The 19,889-nt window shown below is 53.1% G+C and overlaps 1 protein-coding gene across 1 annotated transcript in view; it reads right to left on the bottom strand.

The window, feature by feature from the left end:
• LOC122541562 (uncharacterized) overlaps positions 1 to 19,889 on the bottom strand; it is a 114,395-nt gene that overhangs the window by 44,313 nt on the left and 50,193 nt on the right. Inside the window, exon 2 of the mRNA XM_087978808.1 lies at positions 7,426 to 7,626. Within this exon, the coding sequence (XP_087834934.1) occupies positions 7,426 to 7,626 (201 nt within the window). The remainder of the gene's footprint in view (positions 1 to 7,425; positions 7,627 to 19,889) is intronic.

Here is a 19,889-nt window from a genome sequence, read left to right as displayed (position 1 = left end):
CCTCAGGCGACTGTCTGTGTGGAGTTTGCACATTCGCCCCGTGTCTGCGTGGGTTTCCTCTGGGTGCTCTGGTTTCCTCCAACAGTCCAAAAATGTGCAAGTTAGGTGAATTGGCCATGGGAAATTCCCCGTAGTGTTAGGTGCAGGGGTAAATGTAGGGGAATGGGTCGGGGTGGGTTGCACTTCGGCGGGTCGGTGTGGACTTGTTGGGCCGAAGGGCCTGTTTCCACGCTGTAAGTAATCTAATCTAAAGTAATCTAATCTAAAATTAGTCAAGCATGATTTTCCCTTCATAAATCCATGCTGACTCTGATCTACCCTGTTACTGCTAACCAAATGAGTCGTAATTCCACCTTTTATAATTGACTCCAGCATCTTTCCCACCACTGACATCAGGCTAAGCAGTCTATAATTCCCTGTTTTCTCTCTCCCTCCCTTCTTGAAAAGTGGAACAACATTAGACACCCTCCAATTCACAGGAATTGATCCTGAATCAATAGAACATTGGAAAATGATTACCAATGCGTCCATGATTTCTAGAGCCACCTTTTTAAGTACCCTGGGATGCAGACCATCTGGTCCCAGGGACTTAGCAACCTTCAGACCTAACAGTCTATCCAATATCATTTCCTGCCTAATATAAATTCTCTTCAGTTCATCCATTACCCTAGGTCCTTCAGCCATTATTACATCTGGGAGATTGCTTGTGTCTTCCCTAGTGAAGACAGATCCAAAGTACCTATTCAACTCTTCTGTCATTTCCTTGTCCCCCATAATAAATTCACCCGTTTCGGTCTTCAAGGGTCCAATTTTAGTCTTAACCATTTTTTTTTTCACATACCTAGATGATTTTCCTCTGCTCTGCATAGTTCCTCTGTGCTGCAGTGTGTGGCGGCTCGTTGAAATAATGCTCTGATGCAGCTTCTTTTGTGGGTGTTGGGATGATTGCTTCTGTAGTTCAATATTTAGTCCATATGTGTAGTTTTCCTGTAGATGCTGGTTTGAAGTTCCCCATTGGCTGTTCGCTCCACTGTGACATCTAGAAATGGCAGTTTGTTGTTGTTTTCCTCCTTTTTAGTGAATTTTATGCCAGTAAGGGTATTATTGATGGTCTTGAAGGTTTCCTCTAATTTGTTTCATTTCGTGATGAGAAAGGTAGCAGACCCAAAGTTTGGGTTGGATGGTTGGCGGAGATATTTGGTCGAGTCTCTGCATTACGTCTCTGCTAAGAATCCTGATATCGGAGATCCCATGGGTGTTCTGTTGGTTTGTCTGTAGGTTATGTTGTTGAAGGTGAAGTGGGTGGTAAGGCATCGATCCACTAACTTGACAATACTGTCCTTGCTGATGAAGTTGATGGAGTTTGGTGTATGTGTCTTTGGGTCTTCTAATAGTGTAGTCAGTGTTTCCTTGGCCAGGTTGATGTTGAGCGATGTGAACAGGGCTGTTAGATCAAAGGAGACCATTATTTCATCTTCTTCTATCTTACTGTCTTTGGTGGTCTTCAGGAATTCTTGGGTGGAGTGAATGGAGTGGTGTGAGTCTTCTACTAAGTGTTTTAGTCTTTGGTGTAGCTCCTTGGCCAGTCTGTAAGTTGGTGTTCCAGGTAGTGAGACTATGGGTCTGAGGGGGGCTCCTGGTTTGTGAATTTTTGGTAATCCATAAAAGCATGGTGTGTTGGATCCATCTGGTTTCTATAAGTTCACCTCTCAACCTCTGGATCCTCCAGGAAAAATAACCCCAGTGTATTCAGCCTTTTCCTATAGCTCAAAACCTCCAACCCTTGTCAATCTTTTCTGAACCCTTTCAAGTTTCACAACATTCTTCCTACAGGAGAAAGAGTCGAGAGTGTGGTGCTGGAAAATATACAGCAGATCAGGCAGCTTAATGAGGAACAGGAGAATCAACATTTCGGGCAGAAGCCCTTCATCAGGAATGAGGCTTGTGGGATGGGGAGCTGAGAGATAAGTCGGAGTGGGGTGGGATGGAGGAAAGGTTAGCTGAGTATGTGATAGGTAGATGAAAGTGGAGGAGAAGGTGATAGGTCAGAGAGGACGGTGGAGCGGATAGATGGGAAACGTGATGGACAAGTCAGGAGGGTGGTGCTGAGTTGGAGGCTTAGGACTGGGATAATGTGGGTGGGGGGTGGGGGTGGTAAATGTGGAAACTGGTGAAATCCACATTGATGCTGTGTGGTTGCAGGGTCCCGAGGTGGAAGATGAAGCATTCTTTCTCCAGGTGTCGGGTGGCTAGGGTGTGGTGATGGAGGAGGCTGCAAGTCTTTGGCAGAGTGGGAGGGGGGAATTGAAATGTTCAGCCACAGGGCGGCGGGTTGGTTGGTGCGGGTGCCACACCCCATTCCCCGCACCTTCCCCTGCCACCGCAGGAAGTGCAAAACCTGTGCCCATACCTCCCCTCTCAATTCCATTTAAGATCCCAAAGGATCCTTCCACATCTGACAGAAATTTACCTGTACCTCCACCAATGTCATCTGCTATATCTGTTGCATCCGATGTGGTCTCCTCATTTTAGAGAACATCTCTGGGACACCTGCACCAACCAACCCCACTACCCCGTGGCTGAACACTTCAACTCCCCCTCCCACTCCATCAAGGACATGCAGGTCCTGGGCCTCCTCCATTGCCAAACCCTTACCACCCGACGCCTGGAGGAAGAACACCTCATATTCCACCTTGGGACCCTGCAAACACATGGGATCAATGTGGATTTCACCAGTTTCTTCATTTCCCCTACCCCTACATTAACCCAGTCCCAAGCCTCCAACTTGGCACTGCCCTGCTGACCTGTCCATCACCTTTCCTATCTATCCAGTGCACCCTCCTCTCCAATTTATCACCTTCTCCCTCACCTTCATCTACCTATTACATTCTCAGTTACCTTCCCGCAATCCTACCCCCCTCCCATTTATCTCTCAGCCCCCCAGCCCACAGGCCTCATTCCTGATGAAGCACTTATGCCTAAAACATCGATTCTCCTGTTCCTCAGATGCCGCCTGACTTGCTGTGCTTTTCCAGCACCACACTCTCAACTCTGGTCTCTAGCATTTGTAGTCCTCACTTTCTCCTATATGAGGAAGACCAGAATTGAATGCAGTATTCCAAAAGTGGCTAAACCAATGTCCTGTACAGCCGCAACTTAACATCCCAATTCATGTACTCAATGCACTGACCAGTAAAGGCAAGCATACCAAACACCTTCTTCACCATCCTATCTATGACTCCAGTTTCAAGGAACTATCAACCTGCACTCCAAGGTCTCTTTGTTCAGCAACACTCCCCAGGACCTTACAATTCAGTGTACAAATCTTGCCCTGATTTGTCTTTCCAAAATGTAGCACCTCACATTTATCTAAATTAAACTCCATCTGCCACTTCTTGGCTCAACGGCCCGATTGATCAAGGTTACTTAAGTTAACCCTCAAAGTTTACTTTCTCACTCATTATTTGATTAGGCCATGTTGGTCGAAATAAAAAGCATAAAAGGGGCCATCACACTGTTGGATCAATGAGAGGTGACCTATTGAAGCAGAAACAAATCTGAGAGCAGGTTTGGAAATGTAGTTTCCCCTTGTGGGAGAGTACAGATCTCAGAGTTATGAATCACTCAGTTAGGAGAGAGATGAGGAGGAATTTCTTCTCTCACACACACACAGGTTACTGAATCTGTGGAATTCTTCACTGTAGCAGGCTTACAGACTGGGTGATGATTCATGCATTCAGACATCTAGATCCCTCTGCATTGCAAACCTCTCCAATCATGCACCATTCAGATATAATACTTCTTTTGTATTGTTCCTGTTAAAGGGATAACTTCCCAATTTCCCACATTGAACACCATTTTATCATCTTTGTCTGTTCACTTACCTTATCACAATCTCAGCATTATTCTGATCTCTTAGAGTCACAGAGATGTACAGCATAGAAACAGACTTTTCAGTCCAACTTGTCCATGCTGACCAGATATCCTGATCATTTGACAAATAAATGCCCTCCCCCTCTTTGTGTCTAGTTCTAGCAATAAGAATGGAATGAATGAAAGCAGTCCCAGTCAAATGAACAGGAGTTCAACATGGGTGATGAGGTAACTGCTGACAAGTCCAAAAAGACTTGGAGGGACCGTGACCCTGGTCACTATCACATTAAATGCTATTTGCAACCTTTTACAAAGAATACTTTTGGGATTTTGGTGTGGGCAGAAAACTGATGTAGAGGAGTTCCTGTAAGTGAATTTTGAGAAGATTTGTAGCTCAGGTTGAAGTTCTGGATGTAGGTTTGCTCGCTGAGCTGGAAGGTTCATTTCCAGACGTTTCTTCACCATATTAGGTAACATCTTCAGTGGGCATCCAGACGAAGCACTGCTGGTAATTCCTGGGTTTCTTTGGGTTGGTGATGTCATTTCCTGTTCTTTTTCTCAGGGGGTGTTAAATGTGTTTGTTGATAGAGTTCTGGTTGGAATGCCATGCTTCTAGGAATTCTCATGAGTGTCTCTGTTTGGCTTGTCCTAGGATGGATGTGTAGTCCCAGTCGAAGTGGTATCCTTCCTTATCTGTATGTAAGGCTTCTAGTGAGAAAGGGTCATGTCGTTTTGTGGCTAGTTGATGTTCATGTATCCTAGTGGCTAGTTTTCTGCCCGTTTGTCCAATGTAGTGCTGAAAATGTGTTGCTGGGAAAGCGCAGCAGGTCAGGCAGCATCCAAGGAACAGGAGAATTGACGCTTCGGGCATGAGCCCTTCTTCAGGAATCTGCCGAAACGTCGATTCTCCTGCTCCTTGGATGCTGCCTGAACTGCTGCGCTTTTCCAGCAACACATTTTCAGCTCTGATATCCAGCATCTCCAGTCCTCACTTTCTCCTGTCCAATGTAGTGTTTGTTACAGTTCTTGCATGGTATTTTGTAAATGACATTAGTTTTGCTTGTTGTCTGCATAGGGTCTTGGAAATGAACCTTCCAGCTCAGCGAGCAAACCTACATCCAGAACCTCAACCTGAGCTACAAATCTTCTCAAAACTTGCTAAGACCTATGGGTGCAATAAGCTAAAAATGGTCTGAAAATGGGAAATGAATGCCATCCAACAGAGTGCCACCTGCAAACAGCTGTACTTCCTGCACGAATGCCTAAGAAACAGGTACTACCCAAATATCTTAAATACAAACCTCCCCTTAACACCCACTAACCAAAATAATAGCAGAGCAAAACAGCTGCAGAATGCTTAGAGAAATGATTAATGATGCCTACAACAGACTTTGTAGATACAACTGGGAAATTTTGCACCAAAAATCTTTACTCACTCATGCAACAGACCATGAATGGACAGACACTGTACAACAAGCCGTAGATATTAGACAGTTGTTGTGGTTCTGTTCGCCGAGCTGAGAAATTGTGTTGCAGACGTTTTGTCCCCTGTCTAGGTGACATGCTCAGTGCTTGGGAGCCTCCTGTGAAACTCTTCTTCGATGTTTCCTCTGGCATTTATAGTGGTTTGTCTCTGCCACTTCCGGTTGTCAGTTCCAGCTATCCGCTGCAGTGGCCGGTATATTGGGTCCAGGTCGATGTGTTTGTTGATTGAATCTGTGGATGAGTGCTATGCCTCTAGGAATTCCCTGGCTGTTCTCTGTTTGGCTTGTCCTATAATAGTAGTGTTGTCCCAGTCGAACTCATGTTGCTTGTCATCTGCATGTGTGGCTACTAAGGATAGCTGGTCGTGTCGTTTCGTGGCTAGTTGGTATTCATAGATACGGATCTTTAGCGGTCTTCCTGTTTGTCCTATGTAGTGTTTTGTGCAGTCCTTGCATGGGATTTTGTACACTACGTTGGTTTTATTCATGCTGGGTTTCAGGTCCTTTGTCCTGGTGAGTTGTTGACTGAGAGTGGCTGTTGGTTTGTGTGCTGTTATGAGTCCTCGTGGTCGTAGTAGTCTGGCTGTCAGTTCAGAAATGTTCTTGATGCATGGTAGCGTGGCTAGTCCTTTGGGTTGTGGCATGCCCTCATTCCATTGTCTTTCCCTTAGGCATCTGTTGATGAAATTGTGGAGGTATCCGTTTTTGGCGAATACATTGTAGAGGTGTTCTTCTTCCTCTTTTTGCAGTTCTGGTGTACTGCAGAGTGTTGTGGCCCTTTTGAACAGTGTCTTGATGCAACTTCTTCTGTGTGTGTTGGGGTGGTTGCTTTCGTAGTTCAGGACTTGGTCTGTGTGTGTGTGTGTGGCTTTCCTGGATACCTTTGTGGTGAATTCTCCGTTCGGTGTTCTCTGTACCATCACGTTTAGGAATGGGAGTTGGTTGTCCTTTTCTTCCTCTCTCGTGAATCGGATTCCTGTGAGTGTGGCGTTGATGATTCGGTGTGTGTTTTCTATTTCTGTGTTTTTAATGATTACAAAGGTGTCATCTACATATCTGACCCAGAGTTTGGGTTGAATTTGCGGTAAGACTGTTCTAATCACCCATCTCTGGACTCATAGCAGAAGTGGTAATGCAAAGATTAGAACCAACAGTCTTACCGCAAATTCAACCCAAACTCTGGGTCAGATATGTCGATGACACCTTTGTAATAATTAAAAACACAGAAATAGAAAACACACACCGGATCATCAACGCCACACTCACAGGGTACCCAATGAACACAGTCCACTGATTTCTCAGCGACAAACCCAAACAAGCAGACAAAACATGTCCAGAAACCCTAGCCACTGTCCTCTACATCAAAGACATCTCAGAAATGACTGCTCAGATCCCTTGGCAACATGATAGCCCACAAACCCACCAACACGTTAGAACAGTAGCTAATGAATTCGAAAGACCCTATACAGAAAACAAGCAAAACTAATGTCATTTACAAAATACTGTGCAAGGACTGTAACAAACACTACATTAGACAAACAGGCAGAAAACTAGCCACCAGGATACAGGAACATCAACTAGCCGCAAAACAACATGACCCTCTCTCACTACTTTCCTTACATATAGATAAGGAAGGACACCACTTCAACTGGGGCAACACATCCATCCTAGGACAAGCCAAACAGAGACACACGAGAATTCCTCGAAGCATGGCATTCCAACCGGAACTCTATCAACAAACACATCGGGTTAGACTCCATCCACCACCCCCTGAGAAATAGAATAGGAAATGACATCACCACAGGAAATGACATCACTAACCCAAAGAAACCCAAACATATAAATAGAAAGCAGGAATTATCAGCAGTACTGTACCCAAAGGCCCACTGAGAACGTTACCTAGTAGGGTGATGCAACGTCTGGAAATGAACCTTCCAGCTCAGCGAGCAAACCTACATCCAGTTCCTGTAAGACTGAGCCTGAGATTTGGTTTAGCTGCTATACAGTGCATTGCTATGGACTCAGGGGTCATTCTATGAGAGATTTCAATATTAGCAATCACTCTTACCTTCCTTTGGAAATGACAAGTTTTTCAAAACAGGCACAGTCTTTCCCTTCATTCGGTCAGGATGGAATCTTGAGGATTTATTCTGTGCATTGATGTAGCCCCAATGAATAACTTCAGCACTTTGGAGCTCATCACCTTCCGGCACTTCAGAAAACAGCATATGAGAAGGTTCATCTGCAAATGTGGCCCATGCGGAAATACCTGGGACAACATGACCTCACTTAGTACTTCAAACCCACATGCCTGTCCCACATGCAGCTCAGTCCCAGGCCCAGTCCTACAAGCAGTCCCAATCCTTACCCAGACAGATCCAGACAGGGGGCAGACACCTCACCCAGACCCAGGCAGGGAGCAGACTCCTTACCCAGACCCAGGCAGGGAGCAGACTCCTTACCCAGACAGACCCAGACAGGGGGCAGACACCTTACCGAGATGCAGACAGGGAGCAGACACCTTACCCAGACAGATAGAGACAGGGAGCAGACACCTTACCCAGAACAAAAACAGGGAACAGACATCTTACCCAAACCCAGACAGGGAGCAGACTCCTTACCCAGACAGACCCAGACAGGGAGCAGACTCCTTACACAGACAGACCCGGACAGGGAGCAGACTCCTTACCCAGACACACCCAGACAGGGAGCAGACACCTTATCCAGACAGACCCAGACAGGGAGCAGACACATTACACAGACAGACGCAGACAGGGAGCAGTCACCTTACCCAGACCCAGACAGGGAGAATGCACCATACCCAGACAGGCCCAGACAGGGAGCAGACACCTTACCCAGACCCAGACAGGGAGCAGACATCTTACCCAAACCCAGACAGGGAGCAGACTCCTTACACAGACAGACCCGGACAGGGAGCAGACTCCTTACCCATACAGACCCAGACAGGGAGCAGACAACATATCCAGACACAGACTGGAAGCAGACACCTTACCCAGACCCAGACAGGGAGCAGACACCTTACCCAGACAGACCCAGACAGGGAGCAGACAACTTACCCAGACAGACCCAGAGAGGAAGCAGGCTCCTTATGCAGACAGACCCAGAAAGGGAGCAGACTCCTTATGCAGACAGACCCAGACCGGGAGCAGACTCCATACCCAGACCCAGACAGGGAGCAGACACCTGACCCAGACAGACCCAGACAGGGAGCAGACACCTGACCCAGACAGACCCAGACAGGGAGCAGACTCCTTACCCAGACCTGGACCAGGGCAGACACCTTACCCAGACACAGACAGGGAGCAGATACCTAACCAAGACACACCCAGACAGCAAGCAGACACCTTACCCAGACAGACCCAGGCAGGGAGCAGACACCTTACTCAGACAGACCCAGACAGGGAGCAGACTCCTTACCCAGACCCAGAAAGGGAGCAGACTCCTTACCCAGATGGATCCAGACAGGGAGCAGACACCTTACACAGACCAGGACCGGGATCAGACTCCATACCCAGACCAGGACCGGGAGCAGACTCCTTACCCAGACAGGGAGCAGTCACCTTACCCAGACCCAGAAGGGAGCAGACTCCTTACCCAGACAGGGAGCAGTCACCTTACCCAGACGCAGAAAGGGAGCAGACACCTGACCCGGACAGACCCAGACAGGGAGCAGACACCTTACCCAGACCCAGAAAGGGAGCAGCCACATTACTCAGACACACCCAGACAGGGAGCAGACACCTTACCCAGACAGACCCAGTCAGAGAACAAACACCTTACCCAGACCCAGACAGGGAGCAGACACCTTACCCAGACAGACCCAGACAGGGAGCAGACACCTTACCTAGACAGACCCAGACAGGGAGCAGACACCTTACCCAGACAGACCCAGACAGGGAGCAGACACCTTACCCAGACAGGGAGCAGACACCTTACCCAGACAGACCAAGACGGGGAGCAGACACCTTACCCAGACAGACCCAGACTGGGAGCAGACACCTTACCCAGGCCCAGACAGGGAGCAGACACCTTACCCAGACAGACCCAGACAGGGAGCAGGCTCCTTATGCAGACAGACCCAGAAAGGGAGCAGACACCTTACCCAGACAGACCCAGAGAAGAAGCAGGCTCCTTATGCAGACAGACCCAGACCGGGAGCAGACTCCATACCCAGACCCAGACGGGGAGCAGACTCCTTACCCAGACCTGGACCAGGGCAGACACCTTACCCAGACCCAGACAGGGAGCAGACACTTTACCCAGACCCAGACAGGGAGGAGACACCTAACCCAGACAGACCCAGACAGGAAGCAGACACCTTACCCCGACAGACCCAGGCAGGGAGCAGACACCTTACCCAGACAGATCCAGACAGGGAGCAGACTCGTTACCCAGACCCAGAAAGGGAGCAGACTCCTTACCCAGATGGACCCAGACAGGGAGCAGACACCTTACCCAGACCAGGACCGGGAGCAGACTCCTTACCCAGACCCAGAAAGGGAGCAGACTCCTTACCCAGACCCAGAAAGGGAGCAGACTCCTTACCCAGACAGGGAGCAGTCACCTTACCCAGACGCAGACAGGGAGCAGACACCTGACCCGGACAGACCCAGACAGGGAGCAGACACCTTACCCAGACCCAGAAAGGTAGCAGCCACCTTACCCAGACCCAGACTGGGAGCAGACACCTTACCCAGACAGACCCAGACAGGGAGCAGACACCTTACCCAGACAGACCCAGACAGGGAGCAGACACCTTACCCAGACAGACCCAGACAGGGAGCAGACACCTTACCCAGACAGACCCAGACAGGGAGCAGACACATTACCCGGACAGGGAGCAGACACCATACCCAGACCCAAACAGGGAGCAGACTCCTTACCCAGACAGATCCAGGCAGGGAGCAGACACCTTACCCAGACCCAGACAGGGAGCAGACACCTTACCCAAACAGACCCAGACAGGGAGCAGACACCTTACCCAGACAGACCCAGACAGGGAGCAGACACCTTACCCAGACAGACCCAGACAGGGAGCAGTCTCCTTACCCAGACAGGGAGCAGACTCCTTACCCTGAATCAGAAAGGGAGCAGATTCCTTACACAGAGAGACCCAGACAGGGAGCAGACACCTTACCCAGACAGACCCAGACAGGGAGCAGACACCTTACCCAAACAGACCCAGACAGGGAGCAGACTCCTTACCCAGACAGGGAGCAGACTCCTTACCCAGACCCAGAAAGGGAGCAGACTCCTTACCCAGACAGGGAGCAGTCACCATACCCAGATGCAGACAGGGAGCAGACACCTGACTCGGACAGACCCAGACAGGGAGCAGACACCTTACCCAGACACAGACAGGAAGCAGACACCTTACCCAGACAGACCCAGACAGGGAGCAGACTCCTTACCCAGACCCAAACAGGGAGCAGACTCCTTACCCAGGCCCAGACAGGGAGCAGACTCCTTACCCAGGCCCAGACAGGGAGCAGACACCTTACCCAGACAGACCCAGACAGGGAGCAGACACCTTGCCCAGACAGACCCAGACAGGGAGCAGACACCTGACCCAGACACAGAAAGGGAGCAGCCACATTACCCAGACAGACCCAGACAGGGAGCAGACACCTTACCCAGACAGACCCAGACAGGGAGCAGACACCTTACCCAGACAGACCCAGACAGGGAGCAGACACCTTACCCAGACAGACCCAGTCAGAGAACAGACACCTTACCCAGACCCAGACAGGGAGCAGACACCTTACCCAGACAGACCCAGACAGGGAGCAGACACCTTACCCAGACAGACCCAGACAGGGAGCAGACACCTTACCCAGACAGACCCAGACAGGGAGCAGACACCTTACCCAGACAGACCAAGACAGGGAGCAGACACCTTACCCAGACAGACCAAGACGGGGAGCAGACACCTTACCGAGACAGACCCAGACTGGGAGCAGACACCTTACCCAGGCCCAGACAGGGAGCAGACACCTTAGCCAGACAGGGAGCAGACACCTTACCCAGACAGACCCAGAGAGGGAGCAGACACCTGACCCAGACAGACCCAGAAAGGGAGCAGACACCTTACCCAGACAGACCCAGAGAGGAAGCAGGCTCCTTATGCAGACAGACCCAGAAAGGGAGCAGACATCCTACGCAGACAGACCCAGACAGGGAGCAGACACCTTACCCAGACAGACCCAGACAGGGAGCAGACTCCTTATGCAGACAGACCCAGACCGGGAGCAGACACATGACACAGACAGACGCAGACAGGGAGCAGTCACCTTACCCAGACCCAGACAGGGAGAATGCACCATACCCAGACAGGCCCAGACAGGGAGCAGACACCTTACCCAGACCCAGACAGGGAGCAGACATCTTACCCAAACCCAGACAGGGAGCAGACTCCTTACACAGACAGACCCGGACAGGGAGCAGACTCCTTACCCATACAGACCCAGACAGGGAGCAGACAACATACCCAGACCCAGACTGGAAGCAGACACCTTACCCAGACAGACCCAGACAGGGAGCAGACAACTTACCCAGACAGACCCAGAGAGGAAGCAGGCTCCTTATGCAGACAGACCCAGAAAGGGAGCAGACACCTTACCCAGACAGACCCAGACAGGGAGCAGACTCCATACCCAGACCCAGACAGGGAGCAGACACCTGACCCAGACAGACCCAGACAGGGAGCAGACTCCTTACCCAGACCTGGACCAGGGCAGACACCTTACCCAGACACAGACAGGGAGCAGATACCTAACCAAGACACACCCAGACAGCAAGCAGACACCTTACCCAGACAGACCCAGGCAGGGAGCAGACACCTTACTCAGAAGACCCAGACAGGGAGCAGACTCCTTACCCAGACCCAGAAAGGGAGCAGACTCCTTACCCAGATGGATCCAGACAGGGAGCAGACACCTTACCCAGACCAGGACCGGGAGCAGACTCCTTACCCAGACCAGGACCGGGAGCAGACTCCCTACCCAGACAGGGAGCAGTCACCTTACCCAGACCCAGAAAGGGAGCAGACTCCTTACCCAGACAGGGAGCAGTCACCTTACCCAGACGCAGACAGGGAGCAGTCACCTTACCCAGACGCAGACAGGGAGCAGACACCTGACCCGGACAGACCCAGACAGGGAGCAGACACCTTACCCAGACCCAGAAAGGGAGCAGCCACATTACCCAGACAGACCCAGACAGGGAGCAGACACCTTACCCAGACAGACCCAGACAGGGAGCAGACACCTTACCCAGACAGACCCAGTCAGAGAACAGACACCTTACCCAGACCCAGACAGGGAGCAGACACCTTACCCAGACAGACCCAGACAGGGAGCAGACACCTTACCCAGACAGACCCAGACAGGGAGCAGACACCTTACCCAGACAGACCCAGACAGGGAGCAGACACCTTACCCAGACAGGGAGCAGACACCTTACCCAGACAGACCAAGACGGGGAGCAGACACCTTACCCAGACAGACCCAGACTGGGAGCAGACACCTTACCCAGACCAGGACCGGGAGCAGACTCCTTACCCAGACAGGGAGCAGTCACCTTACCCAGACCCAGAAAGGGAGCAGACTCCTTACCCAGACAGGGAGCAGTCACCTTACCCAGACGCAGACAGGGAGCAGACACCTGACCCGGACAGACCCAGACAGGGAGCAGACACCTTACCCAGACCCAGAAAGGGAGCAGCCACATTACCCAGACAGACCCAGACAGGGAGCAGACACCTTACCCAGACAGACCCAGACAGGGAGCAGACACCTTACCCAGACAGACCCAGACAGGGAGCAGACACCTTACCCAGACAGGGAGCAGACACCTTACCCAGACAGACCAAGACGGGGAGCAGACACCTTACCCAGACAGACCCAGACTGGGAGCAGACACCTTACCCAGGCCCAGACAGGGAGCAGACACCTTACCCAGACAGACCCAGACAGGGAGCAGGCTCCTTATGCAGACAGACCCAGAAAGGGAGCAGACACCTTATCCAGACAGACCCAGAAAGGGAGCAGACACCTTACCCAGACAGACCCAGAGAAGAAGCAGGCTCCTTATGCAGACAGACCCAGAAAGGGAGCAGACATCCTACGCAGACAGACCCAGACAGGGAGCAGACACCTTACCCAGACAGACCCAGACAGGGAGCAGACTCCTTATGCAGACAGACCCAGACCGGGAGCAGACTCCATACCCAGACCCAGACGGGGAGCAGACTCCTTACCCAGACCTGGACCAGGGCAGACACCTTACCCAGACCCAGACAGGGAGCAGACACTTTACCCAGACCCAGACAGGGAGGAGACACCTAAACCAGACAGACCCAGACAGGGAGCAGACACCTTACCCAGACAGATCCAGACAGGGAGCAGACTCGTTACCCAGACCCAGAAAGGGAGCAGACTCCTTACCCAGATGGACCCAGACAGGGAGCAGACACCTTACCCAGACAGACCCAGACAGGGAGCAGACACCTTACCCAGACAGACCCAGACAGGGAGCAGACACATTACCCAGACCCAAAAAGGGAGCAGACACCTTACCCAGACCCAGAAAGGGAGCAGACTCCTTACCCAGATGGACCCAGACAGGGAGCAGACACCTTACCCAGACAGACCCAGACAGGGAGCAGACACCTGACCCGGACAGACCCAGACAGGGAGCAGACACCTTACCCAGACCCAGACAGGAAGCAGACACCTTACCCAGACAGACCCAGACTGGGAGCAGACACCTTACCCAGACAGACCCAGACAGGGAGCAGACACCTTACCCAGACAGACCCAGACAGGGAGCAGACACCTTACCCAGACAGACCCAGACAGGGAGCAGACACATTACCCAGACAGGGAGCAGACACCTTACCCAGACCCAAACAGGGAGCAGACTCCTTACACAGACAGATCCAGACAGGGAGCAGACCCCTCACCCAGACCCAGACAGGGAACAGACACCTTACCCAAACAGACCCAGACAGGGAGCAGACACCTTACCCAGACAGACCCAGACAGGGAGCAGACACCTTACCCGGACAGACCCAGTCAGAGAACAAACACCTGACCCAGACCCAGACAGGGAGCAGACACCTTTCCCAGACAGACCCAGACAGGGAGCAGACACCTTACCCAGACAGACCCAGACAGGGAGCAGACACCTTACCCTGAACCAGACAGGGAGCAGACACCTTACCCAGACAGACCCAGAGAAGAAGCAGGCTCCTTATGCAGACAGACCCAGAAAGGGAGCAGACATCCTACGCAGACAGACCCAGACAGGGAGCAGACACCTTACCCAGACAGACCCAGACAGGGAGCAGACTCCTTATGCAGACAGACCCAGACCGGGAGCAGACTCCATACCCAGACCCAGACGGGGAGCAGACTCCTTACCCAGACCTGGACCAGGGCAGACACCTTACCCAGACCCAGACAGGGAGCAGACACTTTACCCAGACCCAGACAGGGAGGAGACACCTAAACCAGACAGACCCAGACAGGAAGCAGACACCTTAGCCTGACAGACCCAGGCAGGGAGCAGACACCTTACCCAGACAGGGAGCAGACACCTTACCCAGACAGATCCAGACAGGGAGCAGACTCGTTACCCAGACCCAGAAAGGGAGCAGACTCCTTACCCAGATGGACCCAGACAGGGAGCAGACACCTTACCCAGACCAGGACCGGGAGCAGACTCCTTACCCAGACCCAGAAAGGGAGCAGACTCCTTACACAGACAGGGAGCAGACACCTGACCCGGACAGACCCAGACAGGGAGCAGACACCTTACCCAGACCCAGAAAGGTAGCAGCCACCTTACCCAGACCCAGACAGGAAGCAGACACCTTACCCAGACAGACCCAGACTGGGAGCAGACACCTTACCCAGACAGACCCAGACAGGGAGCAGACACCTTACCCAGACAGACCCAGACAGGGAGCAGACACCTTACCCAGACAGACCCAGACAGGGAGCAGACACATTACCCAGACCCAAACAGGGAGCAGACTCCTTACACAGACAGATCCAGACAGGGAGCAGACCCCTCACCCAGACCCAGACAGGGAGCAGACACCTTTCCCAGACAGACCCAGACAGGGAGCAGACACCTTACCCAGACAGACCCAGACAGGGAGCAGACACCTTACCCAGACAGACCCAGACAGGGAGCAGACACCTTACCCTGAACCAGACAGGGAGCAGATTCCTTACCCAGACAGACCAAGACAGGGAGCAAACTCATTGCCCAGACAGGGAGCAGACACCTTACCCAGACAGACCCAGACAGGGTGCAGACTCCTTATCCAGACAGACCCAGACAGGGAGCAGTCTCCTTACCCAGACAGACCCAGACAGGGAGCAGACCCCTTACCCAGACAGGAAGCAGACACCTTACCCAGACAGACCCAGGCTGGGAGCAGACACCTGACCCAGGCAGACCGAGACAGGGAGCAGACTCCTTACCCAGACCCAGAAAGGCAGCAGGAGAAAGTGAGGTCTGCAGATGCTGGAGATCAAAGTTGAAACTTTATTGCTGGAACAGCACAGCAGGTCAGGCAGCATCCAGGGAACAGGAGATTCGACGTTTCGGGAACAGGACTGAGGAAGGGCCTGTGCCCGAAACGTCGAATCTCCTGTTCCCTGGATGCTGCCTGACCTGCTGTGCTGTTCCAGCAATAAAGTTCCAGAAAGGCAGCAGACTCCTTACCCAGACCAGGACCGGGAGCAGACTCCTTACCCAGACCCAGAAAGGGAGCAGACTCCTTACCCAGACCCAGAAAGGGAGCAGACTCCTCACCCAGACAGGGAGCAGTCACCTTACCCAGATGCAGACAGGGAGCAGACACCTGACCCGGACAGACCCAGACAGGGAGCAGACACCTTACCCAGACCCAGACAGGGAGCAGACACCTTACCCAGACACAGACAGGGAGCAGAAACCTTACCCAGACACAGACAGGAAGCAGACACCTTACCCAGACAGATCCAAACAGGGAGCAGACTCCTTACCCAGGCCCAGACAGGGAGCAGACTCCTTACCCAGACCCAAACAGGGAGCAGACTCCTTACCCAGACAGACCCAGACAGGGAGCAGACACCTTACCCTGACGCAGACAGGGAGCAGACACCTTACCCAGACAGACCCAGACAGGGAGCAGACACCTTACCCAGACAGACCCAGACAGGGAGCAGACACCTTACCCTGACCCAGACAGGGAGCAGACACCTTGCCCAGACAGACCCAGACAGGGAGCAGACTCCTTACCCAGACAGACCCAGACCGGGAGCAGACTCCATACCCAGACCCAGAAAGGGAGCAGACTCCTTACCCAGATGGATCCAGACAGGGAGCAGACACCTTACCCAGACCAGGACCGGGATCAGACTCCATACCCAGACCAGGACCGGGAGCAGACTCCTTACCCAGACAGGGAGCAGTCACCTTACCCAGACCCAGAAAGGGAGCAGACTCCTTACCCAGACAGGGAGCAGTCACCTTACCCAGACGCAGACAGGGAGCAGACACCTGACCCGGACAGACCCAGACAGGGAGCAGACACCTTACCCAGACCCAGAAAGGGAGCAGCCACATTACTCAGACACACCCAGACAGGGAGCAGACACCTTACCCAGACAGACCCAGACAGGGAGCAGACACCTTACCCAGACAGACCCAGTCAGAGAACAAACACCTTACCCAGACCCAGACAGGGAGCAGACACCTTACCCAGACAGACCCAGACAGGGAGCAGACACCTTACCTAGACAGACCCAGACAGGGAGCAGACACCTTACCCAGACAGACCCAGACAGGGAGCAGACACCTTACCCAGACAGGGAGCAGACACCTTACCCAGACAGACCAAGACGGGGAGCAGACACCTTACCCAGACAGACCCAGACTGGGAGCAGACACCTTACCCAGGCCCAGACAGGGAGCAGACACCTTACCCAGACAGACCCAGACAGGGAGCAGGCTCCTTATGCAGACAGACCCAGAAAGGGAGCAGACACCTTACCCAGACAGACCCAGAAAGGGAGCAGACACCTTACCCAGACAGACCCAGAGAAGAAGCAGGCTCCTTATGCAGACAGACCCAGACCGGGAGCAGACTCCATACCCAGACCCAGACGGGGAGCAGACTCCTTACCCAGACCTGGACCAGGGCAGACACCTTACCCAGACCCAGACAGGGAGCAGACACTTTACCCAGACCCAGACAGGGAGGAGACACCTAACCCAGACAGACCCAGACAGGAAGCAGACACCTTACCCAGACAGATCCAGACAGGGAGCAGACTCGTTACCCAGACCCAGAAAGGGAGCTTACCCAGATGGACCCAGACAGGGAGCAGACACCTTACCCAGACCAGGACCGGGAGCAGACTCCTTACCCAGACCCAGAAAGGGAGCAGACTCCTTACCCAGACCCAGAAAGGGAGCAGACTCCTTACCCAGACAGGGAGCAGTCACCTTACCCAGACGCAGACAGGGAGCAGACACCTGACCCGGACAGACCCAGACAGGGAGCAGACACCTTACCCAGACCCAGAAAGGTAGCAGCCACCTTACCCAGACCCAGACTGGGAGCAGACACCTTACCCAGACAGACCCAGACAGGGAGCAGACACCTTACCCAGACAGACCCAGACAGGGAGCAGACACCTTACCCAGACAGACCCAGACAGGGAGCAGACACCTTACCCAGACAGACCCAGACAGGGAGCAGACACATTACCCGGACAGGGAGCAGACACCATACCCAGACCCAAACAGGGAGCAGACTCCTTACCCAGACAGATCCAGGCAGGGAGCAGACACCTTACCCAGACCCAGACAGGGAGGAGACACCTTACCCAAACAGACCCAGACAGGGAGCAGACACCTTACCCAGACAGACCCAGACAGGGAGCAGACACCTTACCCAGACAGACCCAGACAGGGAGCAGTCTCCTTACCCAGACAGGGAGCAGACTCCTTACCCTGAATCAGAAAGGGAGCAGATTCCTTACACAGAGAGACCCAGACAGGGAGCAGACACCTTACCCAGACAGACCCAGACAGGGAGCAGACACCTTACCCAAACAGACCCAGACAGGGAGCAGACTCCTTACCCAGACAGGGAGCAGACTCCTTACCCAGACCCAGAAAGGGAACAGACTCCTTACCCAGACAGGGAGCAGTCACCATACCCAGATGCAGACAGGGAGCAGACACCTGACTCGGACAGACCCAGACAGGGAGCAGACACCTTACCCAGACACAGACAGGAAGCAGACACCTTACCCAGACAGACCCAGACAGGGAGCAGACTCCTTACCCAGACCCAAACAGGGAGCAGACTCCTTACCCAGGCCCAGACAGGGAGCAGACTCCTTACCCAGGCCCAGACAGGGAGCAGACACCTTACCCAGACAGACCCAGACAGGGAGCAGACACCTTGCCCAGACAGACCCAGACAGGGAGCAGACACCTGACCCAGACACAGAAAGGGAGCAGCCACATTACCCAGACAGACCCAGACAGGGAGCAGACACCTTACCCAGACAGACCCAGACAGGGAGCAGACACCTTACCCAGACAGACCCAGACAGGGAGCAGACACCTTACCCAGACAGACCCAGTCAGAGAACAGACACCTTACCCAGACCCAGACAGGGAGCAGACACCTTACCCAGACAGACCCAGACAGGGAGCAGACACCTTACCCAGACAGACCCAGACAGGGAGCAGACACCTTACCCAGACAGACCCAGACAGGGAGCAGACACCTTACCCAGACAGACCAAGACAGGGAGCAGACACCTTACCCAGACAGACCAAGACGGGGAGCAGACACCTTACCGAGACAGACCCAGACTGGGAGCAGACACCTTACCCAGGCCCAGACAGGGAGCAGACACCTTAGCCAGACAGGGAGCAGACACCTTACCCAGACAGACCCAGAGAGGGAGCAGACACCTGACCCAGACAGACCCAGAAAGGGAGCAGACACCTTACCCAGACAGACCCAGAGAGGAAGCAGGCTCCTTATGCAGACAGACCCAGAAAGGGAGCAGACATCCTACGCAGACAGACCCAGACAGGGAGCAGACACCTTACCCAGACAGACCCAGACAGGGAGCAGACTCCTTATGCAGACAGACCCAGACCGGGAGCAGACACATGACACAGACAGACGCAGACAGGGAGCAGTCACCTTACCCAGACCCAGACAGGGAGAATGCACCATACCCAGACAGGCCCAGACAGGGAGCAGACACCTTACCCAGACCCAGACAGGGAGCAGACATCTTACCCAAACCCAGACAGGGAGCAGACTCCTTACACAGACAGACCCGGACAGGGAGCAGACTCCTTACCCATACAGACCCAGACAGGGAGCAGACAACATACCCAGACCCAGACTGGAAGCAGACACCTTACCCAGACAGACCCAGACAGGGAGCAGACAACTTACCCAGACAGACCCAGAGAGGA

The sequence above is a fragment of the Chiloscyllium plagiosum genome, unplaced genomic scaffold (assembly GCF_037043375.1).
Source record: "Chiloscyllium plagiosum isolate Xiang-an unplaced genomic scaffold, Cpla_swu_hap1 HiC_scaffold_35, whole genome shotgun sequence".
In the NCBI taxonomy this organism is placed as follows: domain Eukaryota; kingdom Metazoa; phylum Chordata; class Chondrichthyes; order Orectolobiformes; family Hemiscylliidae; genus Chiloscyllium; species Chiloscyllium plagiosum.
Note: the sequence above shows the minus strand (reverse complement) of the source record. Positions and strands in the feature narration are given on the sequence as shown.